The sequence below is a fragment of the Podarcis cretensis genome (assembly GCF_951804945.1).
Source record: "Podarcis cretensis genome assembly, chromosome: 4".
Taxonomy (NCBI): domain Eukaryota; kingdom Metazoa; phylum Chordata; class Lepidosauria; order Squamata; family Lacertidae; genus Podarcis; species Podarcis cretensis.
In genome coordinates, this window is record NC_137173.1 from 59,471,516 (window position 1) to 59,495,373 (window position 23,858).

The 23,858-nt window shown below is 38.1% G+C and overlaps 1 protein-coding gene and 1 long non-coding RNA gene across 14 annotated transcripts in view; one reads left to right on the forward strand and one right to left on the reverse strand.

The window, feature by feature from the left end:
* The window catches only part of LOC307215344, a 551,858-nt gene that overhangs the window by 513,088 nt on the left and 14,912 nt on the right, over positions 1 to 23,858 (reverse strand). The gene's annotated exons all lie outside the window — the stretch shown is intronic.
* The window catches only part of CASK (calcium/calmodulin dependent serine protein kinase), a 134,758-nt gene that overhangs the window by 106,246 nt on the left and 4,654 nt on the right, over positions 1 to 23,858 (forward strand). For 3 of the 13 annotated variants that reach the window (XM_079974495.1, XM_079974490.1, XM_079974497.1), the window contains 9 exons: positions 397 to 420; positions 5,989 to 6,057; positions 7,331 to 7,366; positions 10,971 to 11,167; positions 13,780 to 13,895; positions 19,553 to 19,633; positions 19,719 to 19,799; positions 21,925 to 22,127; positions 23,432 to 23,515. In XM_079974495.1, coding sequence (XP_079830621.1) covers positions 397 to 420; positions 5,989 to 6,057; positions 7,331 to 7,366; positions 10,971 to 11,167; positions 13,780 to 13,895; positions 19,553 to 19,633; positions 19,719 to 19,799; positions 21,925 to 22,127; positions 23,432 to 23,515 — 891 coding nt within the window. The remainder of the gene's footprint in view (positions 1 to 396; positions 421 to 5,988; positions 6,058 to 7,330; positions 7,367 to 10,970; positions 11,168 to 13,779; positions 13,896 to 19,552; positions 19,634 to 19,718; positions 19,800 to 21,924; positions 22,128 to 23,431; positions 23,516 to 23,858) is intronic. The other 10 variants (XM_079974498.1, XM_079974501.1, XM_079974491.1 and 7 more) reach the window with 8 other exon arrangements.

The following is a 23,858-nucleotide window of genomic DNA, read 5'->3' on the forward strand; positions in this document are numbered from 1 at the left end:
TTTTGAACTGTACATTTAAAAAAAGATTTTAAAGTTTAGGAATATCCTGATATCAGGCAAACTAGCAAGGAGATAAATTAGTGGCACATTGTGAGCCAAACAGCTTTCAGAAAATATTTAAATATAATTCTGTTTAAATTATTGTTGGGTTACCTCTTTAATTTTTTTTCTAGTTTCATAATCTTTAATTCTGCAATGCCTAAGTGTAAAACTATTTAAAACACTTTTTTCCAGGAAGTACATGTAACTTCTTAAACCAAAGAGCCTTCCACTCTCTTTTCTCCCATGCAAAATGTTTCTAATTGCTTGTTTGGGGTTTTGTACCTGTATAAAATATGCTTTGATAGATTTGTTTTGATTAAATTCATTTTAAGGAAGGATGTTTTTCCTACTTAGCAAACAAACTGGGAGAAATACTATGTAAGTGATGTCATACTTTAAAATACTGCATGCTCAATGTATCAGTTGTTCCTATGTGGATTTTCGTAGCATATTATAGATTGCCAATATACAGATACGCAAAATTATCATCTTCCATTCTAAAATGGCAATTATTTAATTTTGAAGTAAATTGTATTTATTTCAGTAGTTGCCAGAAGCGCATATAAGCCATTATTCAACATCCATGTAGATTACTTGTTTGTGTCAATAGCACAACATTTCACACTCATGTAAAAGGTAATGAGAGGCCCACCTTGCATTGGAGGCTTGCCATGCTACTGTTTCTCCAGTTTAAAACCTTGACAAGTTGTACACTCCTGTTCAGGAGTCGTGCAGTTGATTCAGTGCACAGTCTCCAAACCTTTTGTTTTAGAAGGATAAGTAATACTTACAAAATGGCCTGGGGTTTTTTTTTTAAAAAAAACACCTGTGTTGGCATCACAAGTCACATTACAAACTGTACTGAATAGGTGCCCATGACACTTCCATACCGCAGTCCTCACAACAATCAAAGAAGCAATGAATATGCTAGTGGGGAACCCACATTTTCCCACACATAAATCCTACTCAGTGATACAAAGCATGACAATGTTGAGGCGATGTTGCCCTTCAAAACACCTAACATGGTTATAGACTATACCAAGATGGCTTTAATTCAGGAGGCAGTGAAATAGCTTCAACCTTTAATACTAACCCTCAGCATAAGATGATTTTTAAAGGATAGTTTGTATACCGTAGAATCTTATTTCTCTAAATGCATTCTACAAATGATTGAGCACATATCTGTAGTCAAGCACTGAAAACAAGTTATTATTTTTCTAGAATTCTCAGGATGTATTTTAGACTTTGATAATCACTTTGAATTTTAAGAATTCTTTTTTTAGATGCTGCCTTGGTCAAAGCTCTCCTGCTCCTACAAAATAAAATAAAAAAGAGAAGATAACTTTACATTCATTTACATTAAAACAATACAATTGGAGGTTTTTGATCCATAGAAGTAAAAATAGATCTGTTACTGTGTTTCTTTTCATTTTGCTTTTTACTAGCCATTCTTTTTAGTAGTCTATCCTCACTTTGATTTTTCATTAAAAAACTCAACTTCTAGCACCTATAAAAAGCTCAATTTTCAAAATTTCAAAACACAAGTTCTTGAAATGCATGTTTGAGTTCTTTCGAGAAGCTTTGCATTTTTAAAAAAACACCTGAAAATTTGTGAAAACCTGAAATATAGGCTTTGGGTTGGAACCATAGGTATGCCATCAGTCGATGGAAAGCGTCTTCCATGCATGGAAGGGCTGTTTCTGACTTAGCAGGAAAGCATTGTGTAAGAAAATAATCCCCAGATCCAGAGGAGTTTCTCCATGTGTACAAGTTTTTTTGTAGGACTTTGCACAAGCTTATTATGATCTACTAGAATGTTTTATGCTACAGCTGGTATTTTAGTTATGCCCAGTTTCTTATACTGTAATGCAATCTCTGACACATTGTGCCTCTAGCTCTTGAGCAAAACTCAACATGGAACAGAACTAACAAATATTCTCCTCCTCGTTGCTGTAAGATAGGCTAGTAGAATTCAAACGTGGTGTTGAAATTTCATCCCCAAAAATATGTTGCTTAGAGTATCTTTCTCTAGAATGGTTCAGTCCTAATGGCAAACCATGAGTTGGCATTATGTGAACATAGTGATTCACTACTTCCCTTCTGGTTTGAGGTCAACCTTAATTTGCCATCGCATTTGAATTAACAAACTATGGTTTGAGCATGCCCTACAAACCAGTATTATATTGCATCCCTTAACTTTGAGATAGGGTAAAATTTCTAACCTCAGGCTCCTCATCCATTAAGTGACATTCCCCCTTAATACTGAAAGGTAGAACACACCTTTTAGTTCATGAGGCATTGCTTGAGAGGCTTGTTCCTAAAAGGTCCATGTGTTCCTTCTTCTGCAAGTAGCAAAAGTAATTATCTGAAAATGAGACAATATATACAGAGGAATGAAATTTAACCAGAGAATAGCAGTGCATATGAAAACCTGGCATGAAGTGAAAATTCCATGGATAAATGGAAATTTGATTTCATTATTTATAGCAGAACATTGGGAATTGTGCAGAAGTCAAATCCATGTTTTCTCCATTGGGTTCTGCAAGTTGCTTTGTAATTTCAGGTGTTCAGAACTGTAGCTATGTTAGGAACACCTTGCTTTTTAAACTGAGTTCAAATTTTGAGTTGGCCTTTGGTAAGACAACTGAGATACAAAGGCATTAAGCATAACAAATCAATGGAACATTATAAACAAATTGTATGGTTGGCTACAGGAGAATGTACAGTGGTCAAGGCTAATATTCCAGCATCATCTAGAGCAGTCTTTCTCAACCATTGGGTTTCCAGACATGGGGCTACAACTCCCATCATCCCTGACCACTGGTTCTGCTAACTAGGAATGATGGGAGTTGTAGTCCAACAACATCTGGGGACCCAAGGTTGAGAAAGGCCCATCTAGAGGCTCACTGTTTCACTATCCCTAGTATATGGGGATGCTTCAGGCAATAAGAAGGTAAAAAAAGGCAAATGGTTGCCTCCTCACACCTTTCCTACTCTCCAGAAAACTCTCCGCTTAGTCCTGATCATTATTTAATAGATTTACATCCTACTCTTAACTGAACCCCTTCTGAACATCCTACTCTTAACTGAACTTCACAACATGTTTTACATGTCATCATGGATTACCCCCCCCAAAACCCCCCCCCCATACATTTATGGTCTAATAGGAAGGGAAGAGCTAGTAGTTCAAGGGCAGGCACTTGAAATTGTCTGTCTCCCTCTCTTTCTCCTTAGTGCTAAATGGTATTGTATTGTGATGGGGGAAAGGATAATCCAGCTGGGGTAACAGTAGGCACCCGATATTGCGATATAGAGCAGCAGATCACTCAAAATCAGTGTTGGCATCCCAGCCCCAGACTTGAGCTCTTCAGCACAGTATGGCACAGAAGGTTAAGGTTTCAGGAAGATGGAAATAAATAAATAACAGCACACTCTTTTTTTCCATGTCAACTTCCACAGCAAGTCCAAAATAGTGCTGCAAGGCTCCTGTTTCAGGCTGCCTGAAATTCTGAGCTGGAGGATTAGTTTTAGAACGCGAAGGAACAATGCAGTATTTTGTTGAAGATCCTCACTTGTCTGAAAATACAAGCTGAGAGTTAGATATGAAAAAAGTATGGCCAAGGAGAGAAATTATACGCGCAAATCCCACTATCGACCCACTTGCTATGCAAAAATTCACCAATCCACAAGTAAAGAATTGTGCCCAAACCTCACTATAAACACCGCAGATTCACATATCCAAAAATCCAGAGTTTGCCCACTTCCTTATTTGCTTGCTTGCTTCTGCTTTGCTGGTTGGTAGCAGCTATGTTTAGGCAGAAACTATGAAGGGATTGAGGGTGCAAGATCAGATGAATCAGTAGGAGGGATCAGACAAATCAGTTTTTCCCTTTGTCTCTCTTTTGCTGATTGGCTGCAGAAAAAATTGAAAAGGGTGGGGGAGAAATTGGGAAAATCCCAGATTAGAAGTATTTCTATCAGAAATAATGGAAATCATGAACTCATTATGTGAACACTCGCCTGACGAACGATCTTCACAGAAAATATTGTGCTCGATAAGCAAGACCTGCGAGTATATGTTTAAAAGGCTATTAAAATCATGGGTTATATCCAATACTAGTCTACTCAGAGTAGCACTGTTGAAATTAATGACCCAGAGTAATCATGTTCATCTTCAGTGGGTCTACTCTGAGCAGGACTAGCATTGGATACAACTTTATTTTGAAAATCATAGAGTCCGAACATTTTTCCTAAAAGGATGATCTTACAATATTTCCTAGAAGGCAAATTATTGGTGATTAGGCAGACTTCACTAGGCAAGGAATACGAAATATGGGACCCACAACAATAAAGACTGCTAGATCTCCTCATTGATAGCGCTTCTTGACTGAAACTACTCCTTCTCATATCAATAGATGGGTGAGCTCTTTTGAGGAAAATATGCAGCTGCCCCTGTTGTGTGTGTATGTGTGTGTGTTTTGGGACTAAAATTCCCATCATCCCTGACCTCTGGTCCTGTTAGCTAGGGATGGTGGGAATTGTAGTCCCAAAACATACATATGCATGCATTAATATTCTCAGATCAAGGCACAACTGTGTAAGCCGAAATGTAGGAGGAAGCCATTCATGTCCTCTGTTGTTTTGTAACACAAGAACCTATTGACCCGTTGCAATCTAATATGGTATTAGACATATTTTACTTATTGTTGGGAAAATTATTAAACCCAACTGAATATTCTCATCCTAAAATATCAGAGTCCTGTACTTTTGCCTCAGTCCTTTTTTCTATAATGTAAGTGATTTGTTTTACTACAGAAGTATTCAAAAGAAGTTGAGTTTTCTTTTTTGACAACTTTGTCATGTATTATATGCCCCATCAGGAGTGTAAAGATATGTCCTCTAAAGAGTGGTTGGGGAAACCCAGCCAGATTGGTGGCATATTATTATTATTATTATTATTATTATTATTATTATTATTTACAATATCATACTATTCCATTTGTTTTTAAGCAAGCCATGTTTCTTCATGTTGCCCTCCAGATGAACTGCAGACTATGAAAAGCCCAACAGAATTTACAGATTATTATAGGAGGAAGGCCTCCCCATATACACCTGAAAGATAATAGCAAGTTTTCTATTCAGTTATGTCCCAAGATTTCAAAATAATATGAAAGAGAGGCCATTTCAAGTTACACACACACACGTGTGTGTGTATCTATAGTATGTCCCACTTACATTTAAAGTTATAAAAAATAGACATTAATTTAGATTGTGTATTAAAAAAAATATGAAAACACTCGAGATTCCTGGTTTCCACATAATGCTAAGCCAATCCATGGTTTAGCACAGTGACGGCCAAACTTGGCCCTCCAGCTGTTTGGGGACTACAATTCCCATCATCCATGACCTCTGGTCCTGCTAGCTAGGGATGATGGGAGTTGTAGTCCCAAAACAGCTGGAGGGCCAAGTTTGGCCATCACTGGTTTAGCATGAACTTCAGAAGAGGAGAGGGTAATCATTTTGCTCCTCCCCTGTTGTTTTGCTGAGCTGAGCCATAGCCTGATTCAGTGTGTCATCTGAATCTGGATGCATGGTTTCACTCTCCCAGACAAACCTCAAACTGTAAACCATGGGACAAAACCTTGGATAAAGCTTAACATTAGTCTAGAGAGAGCTAAACTACAACTAGGTTTAAACAATACACAGAGCCAAACTATGGCTTAGTACAATATTGCATCAGGACCACCTGGGAGAAGCAAAGCAGCCACTTGCCTCTCTTCCAGAGTTTGCACAAAGCTGTGGTTTGGCTTTGTGTGATGTGAAAAGCAGACCGGGAAAGAAAAGGCAAAATAATTGGTCATAAGCCTGTGGATATAACTGTTGACATGAATATATCTGTGTTCTGCAGTAGTGTTGTGTGATAATGAACCTTGTGTCTTATTTCAGAGAGATTCCCCCTCTACATCCAGACAGTCCCCAGCTAATGGCCATAGCAGCATTAACAATTCTGTTTCGGTAAGACTTCTAGACAGAGAGTATTCAGATCTTGTTGGTGCTCATCTACCATTCCTGTTATGATTACATGTTCAGTAGAAAATTGTGTTCTGCTGATAAAATCAAGAATACTTAGAAGTCTAATTCCCCATTTGCTCTCATTCAAGGGTTTACGCGACAACATAATCTTCTCATTAAAATCCCTTTAATGAGTTACATTCAACTGTAATGTAAAAATTCACTCATCCCTGAAATATGCTTATCATTACCCTCATCCTGACTTGCTCAAAACTAAACAAAAAGGCTAATTTCTATTTTCAACTTTTGAAGTGGTCTTTTGAAGCAAAATATTTGCACAGCAGGTATTTGGAGGTTTTGGTTTTTTTAGACCTGGACATTTTTTATTTTTAAAGCTCTGTAGATTGCAGTATTGGTTTCCGCTATCTCAGTTAAGGAATTGGTGTGTCCTCTGCTGTTGTGGTATGTGCACATATTTTTGTGAAATATGAGCCTTGCCTGGATATGAAAAGCAAAAGGAACTGGCTTTAAACTGCATTTATAATCCCAAGCTATTAACATCACATCTTTAACACAAAGTACTTTCTTTTTAGTCATATGTTCAGGAGAAAAAGGTACTGTTAAACATAATGGCAGACACCACTATTTTTTATCATTTGTTTTTCTCTGAACATATATGGTAAAACACTAGAAAGCACCTGTAGACAGATCTTCCTTGAGAAACACTTAGATAATTGTGCTGTTAACACATGTACTATAAGATGAGAAATGGTATCTGTTTCTGCGAACTTTCAATTAACGTCAATATAGACTGTTCTATATGTTGTTTAAAATACTGCCATTGTAATTAGCTACAGGAATAATTTGGTTTATGTATAAACACTAAGATTTATATGAATTAGAAATCTATTTAGACGTAACGGCTGGATACACAGTAGCTTTCAAATTGTAAAAACAATTTATTTATATAATTGTCCCAATAGGAATATACTTAGAATGTTAAGACTAAAAGAGGGGTCCTCCTTTGCTTACAGGTGCTTTTGTGTTGAAGATGATGAATTCTTATTGAAAGCACATTTTCTGTCTGCTTAATTTTTACCTGCTTTCTTCAGCTTGCTGCTAAACAGCCTGGATTTGACATTTTTTCCTATTAAATTGTTATTTCTGAAAATAAATTTGTTGTTAATACTTGCAAATTAACTATTTGCTTTGATACCGTTGACTGCTTTCAAAGTAAAATGAAGTTTTCTTTTCCTGGGTTGGCTTTGTTCTGCAGGACTTGCCATCAACAACACAACCAAAAGGACGACAGGTGAATAGCTATTCTACATGGAAGCTTTCCTAATTTAGCGCCTTTAGTTTGTAGCAATCGCTCCTTACCATCTCAAATGTGGTATTCCATGATGTGCTGACTTTAACTCTAAAAACTTTTCCCATTTTGTGTTTTACTCACCTAGCTGATTCATCATAGTTCCATTTTCCTGTGACCTGAAATGTAGTTGTATATTTTTTTTATTACAACTTTTATTATAATTTCTAATAGTAGCTAGATTCAGGACCATGTGATGTGTTGATGCCATCATTCTTCTAATGTTTCGTTTTCATTGCATCTTCATGGTTGTCATTTGCTGCCCTGAAAATAATATTTAGGCATTTACTATACATAACAGTTTTTCATGTGTGGTAGTTGTGCATTCTTGAGTATTTTGGTCTTAATAAATACTAGATTTTCTTAAGTTTCATTATGCTGAGGAGGGGATGATTAAGGGACAGTTCTTACAAGCTGGAATTTTTTATTTATGATTATTACTCAGGTATCCTGATAATATTTGGCAATACCTTTAGAATTTATTTATTTATTTATTTATTTGCTTGCTTGCTTGCTTGCAGGTTTATAAACTGCTTCACAACAAAAAATTACTGAAGTGGTATACAATAAAATAATAAGTATTACAAACACCATGAACAAAGGACAATAAAACCAGTTCTGTGGTTACAGTTATTATTGCACAAAATGGCTGGGTCACATTTCATGAAAAGCCTTTTAAAACAAAACTCCCTTTAGTTAAATATAAAAACAGCTAGGTGTTTCTCTGATTTCAAATGGTAACTGATTCCAAAGGGCTGGAGCTGCAACACTAAAAGCCTAGTTTCTACTGCATACTAATCACACCTCTGGGGCATGTGATACTTTTAGCAGTGCTCTATCTGAAGAGTGTAGTTCCAAGGCAGGGATATATGGGGTGAGGCAAGTTGTTTAGGACTTTACATGTTAAAAGCAAAACCTTGAACTGATCCCAATAGCATATTGGTAGCCAGTGCAGTACCGTGGCAGAGGTTTATGTGGTGTAAACAGGGTGTCCCAGTCAGCAACCTAGCATCTATATTCTGCAACAGCTGCAGATTCCAGACTAAGCTCAAGGGCAGCCCCACATAGAGCACCCTGTAGTAGTCCAGTCTTCTGGGTACCAGGACCATACCCACAGTGGCCAAGCTATCTCAGTCGAGGAATAGACATAGGATTTGAGCTCTGTTTATATGTCCTCATGCAGCCCACTCACGGCATTCAAACACCAATCTAGACCCTGATTCAGATATTACAAAGAAGCAATTGTGTGTCGTCATATTTTTTTTGTCTGAATGTGCTTCAGTTTACATTTGCTTACCCTCAGCTTCATTTCCCATTTTAATGCTCATTCACCCAGTTTGAATAGATATCTGTTTGGAGCGCCTCACTGTTCGTTCTTACCACCCTGGACGAACTTGGCCACTTTGTTGCTCACCTGTAACTCTACATCATGACAAAGTTAAAACAAGCACTGGTCCCAATATTGGGGACCTCACATCCTGTCATTGTGAGAACTGTCCTTTTTTCTACTTTCGTCTTCCTGCTTGACTTGTTACTGTTCAGCCAGGTACCGATCCATTAAAAGACCTGTCCTCTCATCCCATGACTGACCGCTAAAAGTACTCAGATTCCGTTGATGACAAATTCCATAAAAAAGTTTTTTGAAAGTCGAAGTATGCAATATAGCCTAGATAAGTCCTTCCGTATGATTACTGACACTCTCAAATAACTTTTAAGTTAGACAGAAGGTACCCTTGCAGACGCAATATTGGTCCTTTCCAGTCCTCAAGTACAGAGGCTGATCTTGGAGGTGTTAAAAAGATTTTTGTTAGATCAGCTATTTCATGTTTGAGTTCTTAGGAACTCCTAAAATGGATATCACCTGAATCCAGGGATTTGTCTGTTTTTAATTTGTCAATAAGGGACATGGGTGGCTCTGTGGGTTAAACCACAGAGCCTAGGACTTGCCGATCAGAAGGTTGGCGTTCGAATTCCCGCGACGGGGTGAGCTCCTGTTGTTCGGTCCCTGCTCCTGCCAACCTAGCAGTTCGAAAGCACGTCAAAGTGCAAGTAGATAAATAGGTACCGCTCCAGCGGGAAGGTAAACGGCGTTTCCGTGCACTGCTCTGGTTTGCCAGAAGCGGCTTAGTCATACCAGCCACATGACCTGGAAGCTGTACGCCGGCTCCCTCGGCCAATAAAGCGAGATGAGCGCCACAACCCCAGAGTCGGTCACGACTGGACCTAATGGTCCAGTCGTGACCCTTTACCTTTACCTTAATTTGTCAATAAGACCCAGAATTTCATCTCTTGTCATCACTGTTTGGCACAGTTCCTCAAATTCCCTTTCTGAGAAAGTTAGTTCAGCTACAGGGATCTGTCCTACATCTTCCACAGTGAAAACAGATGGAAAGAATTCATTCAGCTTCTTCACAATTTCCTTTTCTTCCTGTTAATACATCTTTAACTTTCCTGTCTTCCAAAGGTCCAACTGCCTGTCTAGCAGGTGTCCTACTTCTAATGTCTTTTTTCCTTAAATGGTTGCTCTTAATGTTTTTAGTGATACGCTTCTCAAAAAAATTATTTGCATCCTGTATTGTCTGCTTGCAATTCATTCCAAAACATCACTTGAACAACAAATTATTTCAAACTAACTCATCAATTTCAAAAATAGTAGCATCTTTATTTAAAAAAATAATAATCCCAAGACTTGGGAAAATACAACCAAGAATTCCAGATTTTAGATTAGTATATATATTTAATACAATACATGTTGAATCTAAGGGCTAGATCTTTTCCTTCTCTCCGTAGACCTCTGGCCATCTGACAGCAAAATTAGGCATTCCTTCTATGATTCTGTCCTTCTTGTCTACAGCTGTCATGACTCCTGAAGGCTGGAGGTGCATGAGGGAGAACTGAGGATTAAGACAGGACTTGAGATGATGTTGAAGAAGTTATTGGGGAGCCCAGACAAGGAATTGTTGAAACAGGGCTTTATAGACTGGCTTTCTGTCAGTTGCTTGAGGTCTTCAGTTGGGGTGGGATCTGCCGTGGGGTCCCAGTCCTCTTCCTCCAGGGTCTTGGCCAAATGGAATCTTAACATACATAAAAAGGAAAGATTTAGAACACAGGAAGCTGCCTATAGATATGCCCCTAGTAATATAGCTTGTGTTCAGCACATAGTAAAGATGCACTGTGTGCATTATTATTTTTCATCTTCTGAATTAAAGTTTTTGTTAAGGTATTGTCCATTAAGTTATACATATTTCTATTTCATATTTTGAGTAACTAGTAACAATATTTTAATGCAAACAGACAAAGAGGTGAAGTAGAATTACAGAGTTTCAATGGAATGTTAAAGCACTCCAATTAAAGGCTTCATCAAAATCATCACCACAGTTCTTTCCAGCTTTTTCTGTTTTGTTTTCAGCCGTCATTCTTATGTCTAATACTGGTATCTTCCTAAACCTGGATGCAAACAGTGATAGTTAGATTATAGAGTAACATTTCACCTGTCAGTTCTAACCATATTAACATTGCATTGTTTTCACAAACTCCTGTTTTATAGATATATGTAAGAGCACAATTTGAATATGACCCAGCAAAGGATGACCTCATTCCCTGCAAAGAAGCTGGTATCAGATTTAGAGTTGGTGATATTATCCAGATTATTAGCAAAGATGATCACAATTGGTGGCAGGGTAAACTGGAGAATTCAAAAAATGGAACTGCAGGCCTTATTCCTTCTCCTGAGCTTCAGGAATGGTATGTTTGGAATTTTATAAAATTAATATGTCTGTAATTAAAATAAATTGGTCTGTCAAAATGTGCCTACAAAACATTTGTTCCCTTTTTTCTGGCAAAAAAAGGTGTTTGATTTAGTCAATTAAATTGGTCATTCAGTCTAGTGCTCAAAACACACATACACTGTTATAGCAAGAACATGCACATATATCCTGAGACTACTCCTGGGAGAGGTAAGTGGTGGTAACACTGCAGTGATAAGATCAGTCCCTGTGGAACTTATTCAGGCAGCCTCTTTGTGACAAAGAAAAGAAAAATTGGTCTTACCTGAAGTGTAGTTTTGGGAGTGGAGCGTCGTTTCCAACGGAATGGGTGTTTACCATGTCTCACAACAAGGTGAACACCCATACCATTGGATACGATGCCCCACAAACTAAAATATGCCTTCCATAATCATTTCTATCAACAATTCAGTGAAGACGCAAATGAGTGCTGCCACGACGTTTTCTCAATGATATTTTGAACAAGTGCTGTGGACAATCCATGAGAAATTTATGGTTGAAAATGGTGTTGCATTTGCCCTTCCTTGGCTAGACTGCCAGGTCTACTAAACCAAACAAATTGTTTGGGGAGAGTTGTGTGATTCAGCAACCATTTTTCCCCACCATCTTTAAAATAATAGTGAGATTAGACACTAGATAGTAGCTGTATAAATTACTGCTTATACACTAGCCTTCAGAGGGCTTTTATCATTGCTGTCATCTGAGGCAGCAACAGCTTTCTCTAATTTAAAAATGTATTGGTAATCCCATTCAACAACCTGCTCTTCCTTTTAGTGTAAATGGTTGCTAACATTTTCCCATACACCATGTTGGCATCGGACAACTAAGAGGATACTTTCAGTGTCTCTGTTTGGATACTATCATGTAGTAGCAGTGTCCAGATCAGATTGAAGACAATGTTGTTTTTCTGCAAATGCCTTGCAAAGCAAGTCCATAACAAACTGCAGTTAGTTCACATAAGTGACCAACCAGAGAGGGCAAAAACCCCTTGCCTACGCAGAAGAGCTCCACCAGATGGCATGGCATTTGTTTCACTCCCATGGTATGACCTTCAAATGATATCTGTGTTGTGCTTAGTTTGATTCGGCCTGAATCTTACACTGCTTGCCCTCAGTTGCTTTTCCTGCTGCTTTAAGTTTCTTAGCAATTCAGTTACCAAGGAGTAGCACCTTACAAAAGTGTGAGAAGAGAATGCCTAGCTGCCACAGCATTGTAGCCATACTCAACTTTTGATTTCATATATCAACCATTCTGTCACCAGAGTGACCTTTAGTGTCAATGGATAAATCCTCCAAATAATTCTGTAAGCCAAAGGATCCATCAGCTTCTGGAGAAGTACTGCAAAGAGCATGAACTGAGACTACTCAGGCCTACATAAGGTTGTGGTCAATTCATGACAAAATGTATTACAACGATACCCTCATACCCTGGCTACCTAAATCTAGGATGCTGTTGTTGTTTAGTCGTGTCCAACTCTTCATGACCCCATGGAGCAGAGCACGCCAGGCACTTCTGTCTTCCACTGCCTCCCGCTACAGAACACTTAATCAAGGGTGTATCCTGCCTTCTGTGTGTGGTTTCTAATTAATTAATTAAACTTACACCCTAGTCTTCCTCTGAGGAGCTCAGGGCAACTTATATATGGTTCTTAGTCAGCACCCCACCAAGGCAGCTTCCAAATCATACTTGTTAGGCTTCAGTAGCAGAAATGCATCATATAATCTTAGGCCATTATCTGGGTTTGTAACACATCAGCATAGCCAAATGATTGTCATAGCAGCCATGAAGTTCCTGCTAAAGGCTTGATAATAGCAAACCTGAAGACCAGGTCTGTAATTAGGAAGTCTCTAAGATAAAATCTCAGTCTCAGCCTTATCCTATATGTGGATATACTCTGTACTGGTTATCTACTAAAAGGAAGGCTACCACTGTAGAGATCAGAGATGTACTCCGTACCCAAATTGTGGCTGATGTTGCACTAAATGACCAGGTGGAACAAACTGGACCACTATGGATTAAGCAGCAGTCCATCCTGCTTTTGGCAATGCAAATGAAATCAAGGCCTTCCTTCGTGTTTAGACTATGAAGGGTCATGTAATTTAAGTTTGGTTTACAGATCACCCTGCTATTGGAGGATTGTGTTCATGAGAGTTGCCCCAGGAGCTCCCTCCTGTCATCAATCATGACAGTCGGTAGCCATGGCAGGATGAGAGGCTTTGAGAAACTGGAGTACCTTCTGCCATGCCCTGTGCTGTGACAGATGAAAAGAGCCACAGCTGTCAAAGTGCTGCTTCGCCCCTGCCTTAGCTCCTCTCAGCAGCTGCAGCTATCTTTTAAAGCAGCAATAACTCATTTGACTCCATGGTGGCTGCTGGTGTGGTAAACAAGGAATTGGCGCTTTGAAAACGGTCATCAAAAATTCCAATGTGAAAGCTTGGAAATGAATTTTAATCTGTCCTGCAAAAAAAAAAATGGTGGGGGAGATTATGTTAAAGATAAATATTAACATTGCTTCATTTAAAAAGTAATCTTTAGTAACAAGCTGATAGTTTTTTCCTTTTCACCTACAAGGCGAGTGGCTTGTATTGCTATGGAGAAGACTAAACAAGAGCAGCAGGCAAGCTGTACTTGGTTTGGAAAGAAAAAGAAGCAATACAAAGACAAATACTTAGCAAAGCACAATGCAGGTGAGAAAAACATAATGCACATAAAGCCGTATTTAACATTGCTGCATTGTTCATTATCAAGTAAAATTTTTATTTCACCAGTGTCTCTCAGTGGAAACATTTAACTTAAAAAATCCAGATATTGAAGCGTAAGAAAGCATAAGTGCTAAGCAGATACTGGTGAATAAACAATATATGGGAAAAGCAATGGTTAGCATAAGTTGAATATGGAAAATGTGCTGATGCATCTGGGGGAAGATCTGCATCTTGGAGACAGTGTTAGGTAATCTGAGATGTTGCACAAGAATGTTTCTGCAGCTCTACAGAATTTGCATATGCAGCTGAACTTCCAAGAAAATACAGTGCTCTTAAGAAATAAAACAGTTTTAATAAGTTTAACATTATGCATATCTTTTGAGAGTTAGTGTAATTTATTACATTTGATGCTTCTCACATCTGAGGAAGTCTCAAAGTGAATTAGCAAAAAGAGAGAGACTGGGTACATCATGGATTTCATTACAATGCAACTGAAAATTATGCATATTTTCATCTACTGTATGTTTGCGTTTGGGGGGTTTATATTTTAAGTTTTTGTGTTAAGACATTTCGGTCTAATGTGACTGTGGGCACTGTATTTGTGATGAAGATGTATTGTGGTACTCTGACACTCAGACAATTAACTTCTAAATTCTGGAACTTGCTTAAATATACAATTTGTTGTACATTTTTCATTCCTTTGCTATAGTTGAAGGAAGGGATTTTTGTTTTTAAGGAGTTTGGGAAAGGGCTATAGAAGAAAGGGTGGGAAATTTGGGACAACCTAGGTACAGTTGCTGTTGTGGGGCAGGGGAGGAGAGGAGCAATGAACATGACTGAGGAGTTTCGATATCTTGAATGTGACAGTTCCAAGTTCTCACCAAATTTGGAAATATTTCACCAGAACTGTGCACACATTTTGAGACACACACCCCCAGACTCTACATTTGGGAGCTATTCTCTAAAATATATTATATGATTGCAGCAGTGAAAATTCCTGTAAATCCTTCCCCCTTGCTTTTCATGCTAACATGGACACCTCCCACTTTGTCCTTCAGCGTCTTATGCAGAGTTGGAAATAGTATCTAAGCATTAGATACAATGTATTGTGAGTGGGCATCCATTGGTGCAACAGAACGGATATTTTTTATAGTCAAGCTACACATAGCTACACTGACAAATAGAAAAAGACAATGTAAATATTCATAAGGGTTGCTTGTATATTAAAGACAAAAGTTCCTTTCATATTTATTAGCATAATTATTTCTATTCTATATGTTTTGCTCCAAGCTCCTAAAATTAGGACTGTGCCTGTTTGTTTGTTTGTTTGTTTGTTTGTTTGTAAGTTTTTTACAAAAACAAGTTGAAGATTAACAGTAATAGTCAAAGTGTGAAAATATAGTTTGCATACATATTCCAGTGTGTGGTGATAAGCTCCTGTGTATAACATCAAATCTTCATATGAGACCACAAGCAGTTCCCCCATGGCCTGCAAACTCATGTCACCTGAATGATAGATTGAAATCTACTGTGAATGTTTTTCTGAAGTGGATTTTCTCACACAATACTCTGTACTATTCTGCTGTGTTAGTTACCAATATAAAGCGCAATAATGTACTTTAAAATGGACCATTACCTAGATGAATCTGTTTTGTGAAAAAACTGTTACAATACAGAGGCAGTGAATTCAGTGTGACTTCCTTCTAAATGATCTTAGGATTAGTGCATTTTAATTTGGACCATCTAATGCAGAAATCACCATGTTCCAAAGCATGCTCATTAAAATGTGGAATTTGTCAAAGTATGGGCAGGCAATTTGGAAATTTCTTCATATTGCCAGTGGGGTGCATTTCCTTGCATAGAGTCTTATGAAAAACTCAAATGTGTTTAAGGTAACAGGAATAAAATTCAAACAGTAAATGTTTCAAATTGGAAAGGCCCAATCTATCTGAGGTAAACGGTGTTAAGTGCGATTGATTTCAGCAGAGAGATTTAAGCATGTGCTTAACTCACCCTCTGAAATGAATGGGATTTAACAGTACTTCATTTGAACTATCGTACTTCATGCCCCCAGTTCTCCTAATATTCTAGGTTTGGTGGGGATTGGTCCATTCATAATTTATGGAATCTAGGAGGAGTCTAGTATTTATTATGACGACGAGTCACAATAAATTGTAGGTAGTTGTACATGTATTTTAAATCTGAGTCAATAACAAGTAAGTGCATAGGCAAAAATGGAGTCACATAACTTGGATACCTGATTTGTGTGTCATTATCTTCTTGCCTGTTTCTTGTGCTTTGGCTGAATGAGTGGTCCTGTCCCTACTACAGTCTCTTATCAAAGAGAAATTGAAACTGCTGGCTGATAGCAGAAACTTTCTGGGTGTCAGACACCAATCCCCCAAAATAAATCCAGAGTTCTTTGTGCTTTGCTGCTACCATAGAGATTGTCAGGACCCCTCAATCTGTGTGTTTTTAATATATTTGGGTTTTAAAAAATGCTATGGAATCTGTAGTGTACAGACCAGTTGCTAAAACCACCTCTGAACCCTTCCTCCCTTAATTCTTTCACGCCCCATTGTTCCACCTTTTCCTTTCAATTACTCAACCTTTGCACATGCGCAACATCTCATTCTCAATACTGATGGGGAGGCATGTTGCTGCCTTGTTAGTAATGTGTTTTTTAATTTTTTAAAAATGCAACTTATAAATGGTGTCCTCCAAACAAACCAGATGGCTAGACACATACTTCACAAGGAAAGGAAAGCTCTTTAAAATCAGTTCCAAAATTCAAACTGGTTATTTTTCTCCTCCCTTTGAGTGGTATCCAATGGTGCATTTCCACAATTGGAAGGAATCATTCCTTTTGCAGAAGCATCTTTGATATAGTGGAGACCTCCACTGGCAGAAGAGAAGAGGGAATTATCCTTATAAGTCTGTGAAGCGGATTTAAGCATTCAGGGGGAAAGGGCATTCTATCCTACTAAAAATGGGGAGGATCTAGATCAAACTGTTCCCTGAATGGAAGGACCCCATGGAATTCAACCCTGTATAGGCAGTATTTCCTACCTTCTCTCCTATTTCTGCTATCTCTGGATTCCTTTTTATCCTAGTTATTTTAGAAATTCTGGCCACGAGGCTCATTATTGCCCATCAATATCTACAGCTAATTTGAAGTGCAGGTTATTACTTATAAGTTTTATTTTAAAATTATAAAGTAAGAGTGGAATCTAGTGCTCTGTGAGTGGATTTCCAATTGCACACAGAAGCATTGGATACCACCCTGAATTTATAAAGGCCAAGTGTTGTGGGTTCCTTTTCTCTAAATACCAGACCATAGGCATATTCAATTATTCGTCTGGTAATGCCAGTGACAGCAACTTACCGGACAGAGCCAAGTTTTTATAAAACATGCTTATCATTTAACGTGATTTATTTGCCTTGTGTTTAGACTATTGCATGGTGAAGTTTATTTTGTGCATATACTTTTATTTTACTAATATATTATGAGCCATATTTCAATGACCCCTGTACATTTTTCATGCTGTCTTAATCCCAATGGCCTCTGTGCATGTAAGTAACCTGTCAAGTGACAATGCCTCTTTATTTGCTTCTTACGGTTTCCTTTCAATAACTCCTTTGCTTTATTAGCTAGAAGTGTAGAAGTGTTTAAAAGTTCAGTCTGTAAATGTGTCCATGTACTCCTGAATTTGTGTTTAAAAAGTCATTTCTTCGTTTCTGTTGGAAACCCTGAAATTATTAGTGTTCATGATTATTTACCAGAATGTTTTATTCTGTTTGTTTTGTAGTTAAGGAACTGTGTTCTGTTTTCACTAAGGGTGGTTCTACTCTTAGCAAATATAGCAAGGGCCTGAAAAATACTACCGGGTGACCATTTTTGTTCTTATTAGCATGATATATTATTTTGGGGAGCTGGAGTGAAGTTTTTCAGAAGGGAAATTTTTTTAGGACTTAATATTCCTAGTTACTGACTTAGGTGGGATATTGTAGAAAAAGCTCTTTGATTTTAATAACCTGAGGATATAACTGACACACGTTCTTGAGATATGTTTAGGGATAACACTGAAGAAATGTTAAAGATGTAAATATTAATATCCTATCAAAAAATACCTAGAATTTGCCTGGAAATGTTTTTGAAACTAAAATGTTTCGCTTGCTGAAGTAGATATTGGCTTTTAATTAATCAAGAGTTTATTCCCCACCTTTTGATCTCAAGGGACACCTCTGCCACCATAGCAGCTATATGATGTGTGGGGTTTCTTTTTAAAAAAAAACCTGAAAGCTTTCTGACATTCTTGACATAATATTGCTGTATCTGGAGATAGATTTGGTCCAAACGTAGCCTTCCACAAATGAGAGGGGACCCACAGCTGGCCAAAATGGGCTGAGATCCAGTGGAGACTTCCCTTGGAAGAAGGGGAGGGGGGAATTGTCATTCATTTCCCCACTCCCTCTGCAACCCTCCTCGCCCCTCCTCATGCTCTTCCGAGGCTTCCCTGGTCCTCCAGAGCAGCTTGTTGGGAGGAAGGCAGAGGCGGCTGCCTGGAGAATGGGAAAACTGACAAATGACAAAAATAATTTCCTCTAGCAGGAGAGTACTATGGACAGAATTACACCTGCAGTTAGTCTGGATCCGCCCACTGACTGTCCTGTCCTGGAAATACATCTTTCCAGCTTTTCAGGGACATATGACTGAAAAAATGTTTGGATGTCCTGGTCCTGAATCTAAATTTAAAACGGTACTCTAATAAATTGATTAAAATTAAGCCATGCATACTGTTAGGTCCTCTTTTTTTTCAAAATCATAGAATAGACAATGTTTAATAGAATGGCTTCTTCACTATTAACATCATCATAATTTAGTTATTCAAATATATCCTTACAATTGGCCTAAATCCTTCAACTGACAATTGTTTTCTACAGAAATTATTAAAACACCAGAAACCTGTCATTATTGGCCACAAGTAAGGACAGGGTTGTTAATATGATTTGCTGTATCATAGCAATTGACAGTGGTTTGCGATCGCATTGCAGTAAACATAAGGAAAATTGAGAACCTTTACTAGAGTCATATTTTATTAAATGCTTGAATTATGGTGGTGGCTTTATAGTATGCCATGAAGCCATCCTCTGTCATCAGATCTTTACTCACTGTCTGAAATTTAGAGAGCATGTTAATATAAAATTAGCACTTCTGTGTGAAGAGAACTCTACTTACAATTAATCTGATAAATGTATATGGAAGAGTAAGTAAAACAATAAAACCAAACAATTTAATGCATTTCCATAGTTTTAATAAAATCTAAATCTTTATTGTCTGTGTAAGTAGATGTTCTCATATTTGTATTCATCTGTCTACAAACTTTATTGCTCACTTTCAGGAATCCCAGAATTTTCCAGAAGCACTAATTTTTTGTAACGTGCATAGTGCATGATCTCAAATTCTTAAGCATGCAATTTGAAATATGATCTTAATATTGAAGCAAAATTAGTTTGTTTAATAAATTGAAAGAAGGAAATGGTTGGTTAAAATATTGGTTTAGCTTATAAATTTGACATTTGTGGATAGTAGATTCGCTACACTTTTTCACCTTATTTCTGGCTTTTGTTTTCTGTTTCAGTGTTTGATCAATTAGATCTTGTCACATATGAAGAAGTAGTAAAATTGCCAGCATTCAAAAGGAAAACACTAGTCTTACTAGGTAAGTTTGAGTATCATTCTACAATTGAAATTTAAACAACATAATTTTGAATCTCTGTGATAATATTAAATTTCCTTTCCTGTAGGAGCACATGGTGTTGGGAGACGACATATAAAAAATACACTAATCACAAAACATCCAGACAGATTTGCATACCCTATTCCACGTAAGTAACTGTGTTATGAGGCAGATAGCTGCATATTAACTACTTATTATGATATACCTAATTTGTTACTTTCCAACAATTGTAATTTGATTAAAAGCTAAATATGGTGGTGGTTTTCAGAGTTCCTCTACCAACTCCATCCATCAAGTCCCTTGCCACCTGCTTCACTTTGTGCATTCTGTAAACCATGTATGGAATATGGCCTGAATTTACTGTACACTGGAAGCAATCCCCAGGCTGTTTGCAGTCCTGCAGTCAGAGGTTGACCATAACTAATGCACAACTTTTATGTTGGGAACCGCCCTGCAATCTACAGATGAAAGGCAGTATACAGATTTAATTAATTAATAATATACATTGTTGTGCAATAAGCAGAGTGCAAATACATTGCAAGAGACAACTGCAGGAGAAGGTGCTGCATGAAGAACGCACCTGATAGTTAAGAAGGCAATTTCTCTTTCTCTCTACACCCAGTAGAGATCATTGATCAAACCAGCATGAGAGGAACTGCCTCCTGGAAACACTTCCAGCTTTTTTGTGTGCCCTTTCAATCACAAGGCTGAAAATAAATTTTCTATCCTTTTCCTGACCCCAAAACCCTTGGTTGTGTTTTTGGGAAGTCATTTCAATACAGACATTTCAACTTTTCCTTTCTCTGCACCCTGACCCCAATCTCAGAGTAGCAACTTGAGCCACGTACACCAATGATCTGAAGTAGTAGAAGGCAGCTTCTGCTGTCTGTCCCAATATTTTCTACTCTGTCAGCTGCTCTCCAGGATCTCAGGAAGGAATATTTCACATCATCTACTACTGGAGATTGCCGACAACTATCTTCTGTGTGCAAAATTATTTAATTTATTCGTTCATTGCCCATCTGCCCAAGCACCCAGGGTGGTTTACAGTTTAAAAGGCCTACAACAAATGATACAGTATGTAAAGTTGGCTTGGGGGGTGGGGAGACTGCTTGACCTCATGTTCTCTGTGCCTCACCCTCTTCTTCCTCCTCATGGGTGTTTTGTGTCTGGGCCCTGGGTGGTCCACCTAGAGCAAGCCCTGAGGTTGTCTTTGCCTTCTTTTTCCTCCTCATAGGGCAGATGGTGTCTGCTGGCTCTGTAAGTGAGGGGGGACACCCCAGCTAGAGTGGGCCCTGACAACAAGCAATGGGCACTGCAGAATTGTAATGGGGATTATATCATTATGTAGTTTCAAGTGAAACTTCTTTCATATACCCCTTCCAGCTGATTGTGGAAGAGGAATACCTCAACAGCACCAAAGAACCCTAGTGCAGAAGCAAAATACTTTCCCTCATAAATTCACACTGTTTTGTGATCTGTCGTGGCAAATTTAGTCAATTTTTCCTATTCTCTTCCACCTCCAGCCCTAGCACGACTCCCTGGCTGTCCGCTTCTCACAGTACAAATGTGGAACTTTCACCCAGCCACGTTTACAATAGATACAGCTATGTATAACTAGAACATTAACTCACCTATACATTTTCTGAGGTTGAGATATTATGAACTGGGGGTAGTAAAAATATGGAGTTGCTATACTCATAATAAAACCATTTTAAAAAAATTATTCTAAAGAATTGCTTTCAGAAATGTTTTCTTCAGTGTTCTGCAATTTAAAAAACATCATTCTTGTTTTCCATAGCATGACAAAACAATGTAAAAATACTGAAATAATTAGTGGTAGTCTTTGCAAATACAAATATATGAAGGTGAAAAATAATGTTGTCGTTTAGTCATGTCCGATCCTTCGTGACTCCATGGACCAGAGCACGCCAGGCACTCCTGTCTTCTACTGCCTCCCGCAGTTTGGTCAGACTCATGTTAGTTGCTTTGAGAAAAATAATAGTCCACCATATTTACTTATGAATGTCTTTGGCATCAGAATATATGGACGGTCTATAATAATTTGGAGCAAATTTTGAGGGCATGCAAGGATCTGCTGCAAAGGGGTTGAGGGGAAGTTAAAGTCCTCTTACATGAGCAGAAGTCTGCTCCACTTGCTCATGGACAGCATTGGTAACCATCCTGTATGTATGTCTGTATTATAGATTGGGTGTGAAACATGGGGAGTGAACAAACAGCTAGTTTCAGTGTTCTGACTCTTGTAATTACAGATACAACCAGACCACCAAAGAAAGATGAAGAGAATGGAAAGAATTATTACTTCGTATCACATGACCAAATGATGCAGGACATTTCAAACAACGAATATTTGGAATACGGTAGCCATGAAGATGCAATGTACGGGACAAAACTGGAAACAATACGGAAGATCCACGAACAGGGATTAATTGCAATACTTGACGTAGAACCTCAGGTAGATATAGAAGTGACTAACTCATTGTATTACAAATATATAACACGATTTTATTTTTTGCGCTAAATTAACACATTTGATATGTTAATGAGCTTTTCTTCATATATGGACTTGATTGTTAAATTGTTGGTATGTATGAAAAACATATGACATTTTCCCACAAAATGAAACAGAGCTAACTATGTATCCTTTTTATGAACATTTTTGTCTCTTGCATAAAAAAATACGAAACAAAAAGTCCATCTGCAGTGTGTTTTACATCCCAGGTGGGCCACAAAAGTTTGTGAAAATATTTTCCAAGGGTGCTCCTAATTATTTAGGTAATCAGTCCAGTAAACTGTCTTGTTAGTGGGGTGTAGCCACCTCAGCAACAAGGATGTTCCATACCCATTTAGAATGTGGGTTGACACATAGACAAACCTTATTGTCTGTGAAATCATTGCCTTTGCAACATGATCCCTGATCAGCTGGGATCATTCAGGGAAGAGAACCTGGGGAATATAAGATGCCGCTGAATCAGCAATAGAGGGATAAACAAGCTGTGAACAGCAGTGTGAAAGGGTGCAGCTAAGGGGCTTGTGGGGGAACATTTCCTCACGGGGCTCTTGAAAAGACTTCATACATAGCCCAAAGTGTTTCTTGCTATTTTTCAAGCACTAGTAAGAACAGTTGCGGAGGGAAACAGTATTTTAAACTGCAGGTTGTCTTATGGACAGTAGGAATTGTGCACATGGGTTCTCTCATTTGTATAAATTGCAATGATATCAGCTTGAGTACTGGTTTGCAAAATCTTCAACATCAAACATCAAATACCTACAACTGTTGCGACCTGGTAGTCATTAGCAGTTACACATACCTGCTATTCCTGGTTACCTAGTAGCAAATGAAAGCCCCTTCACCTACCGTAGTTCTCTGCACATCACAGAGAAATCAAAGGTGGTAAAGATCTCTTCCCCTCTTGCTGTCACTCCTCAGTTCTCTAGCCTGCTTCCAAGTGTCACCAATGCCTGATACGAACAGAAAGTCAGAGGACAGGTGGGGTCAGTGGGAACCACAAATAGTGTCTGCCTGCCAAGCCCAGATAAAATTGGAGGCCCTTGTATTATATTTAATTCATTTTTTACATTCAGTAGTACCATTGACAGAAACGAGTTCTAACAATGCATAGACATTTCAGGCACTGCAAGGTTGGAAACACTTACCAGCTTACAATTTGGCTTCCAAAAGGATCCAGAATCATGTTTTGTCTTCAAATGTATTACAATGTATGCCATGCTCCTCCTCCTAAAATATTCTTTCCTTAGGCCCTGAAGGTCCTGAGGACTGCAGAGTTTGCTCCTTTTGTTGTTTTTATCGCTGCACCTACAATTACCCCAGGCATTAACGAGGTAAGACTTTTGCAATGAAATCACATTTGTAGAATACTTAAGAATAGGCACAAACAGAAACTTCATCCCTATTTGACAGAATTTAATGTGATAGATAATAGTGATGAAAGAAATCTTGATGAAGAAATCTTATATTCATTATTGTTTCTCTGTACTGTAATGGAAGTTTAAGACTACGTCCATTCATTCATTTTCCTTTCAAATCATCATTTGCATAAATATCCCTTTTTCTTTACCTGCTTTACCTTGTTTTAAAACCTACCTTAAAAGCACATATTTCTAAGGACATGTCTGTACCACTCATTTCTGCACAGTCGTTCACTGAAAATGCATGAGAGGATGA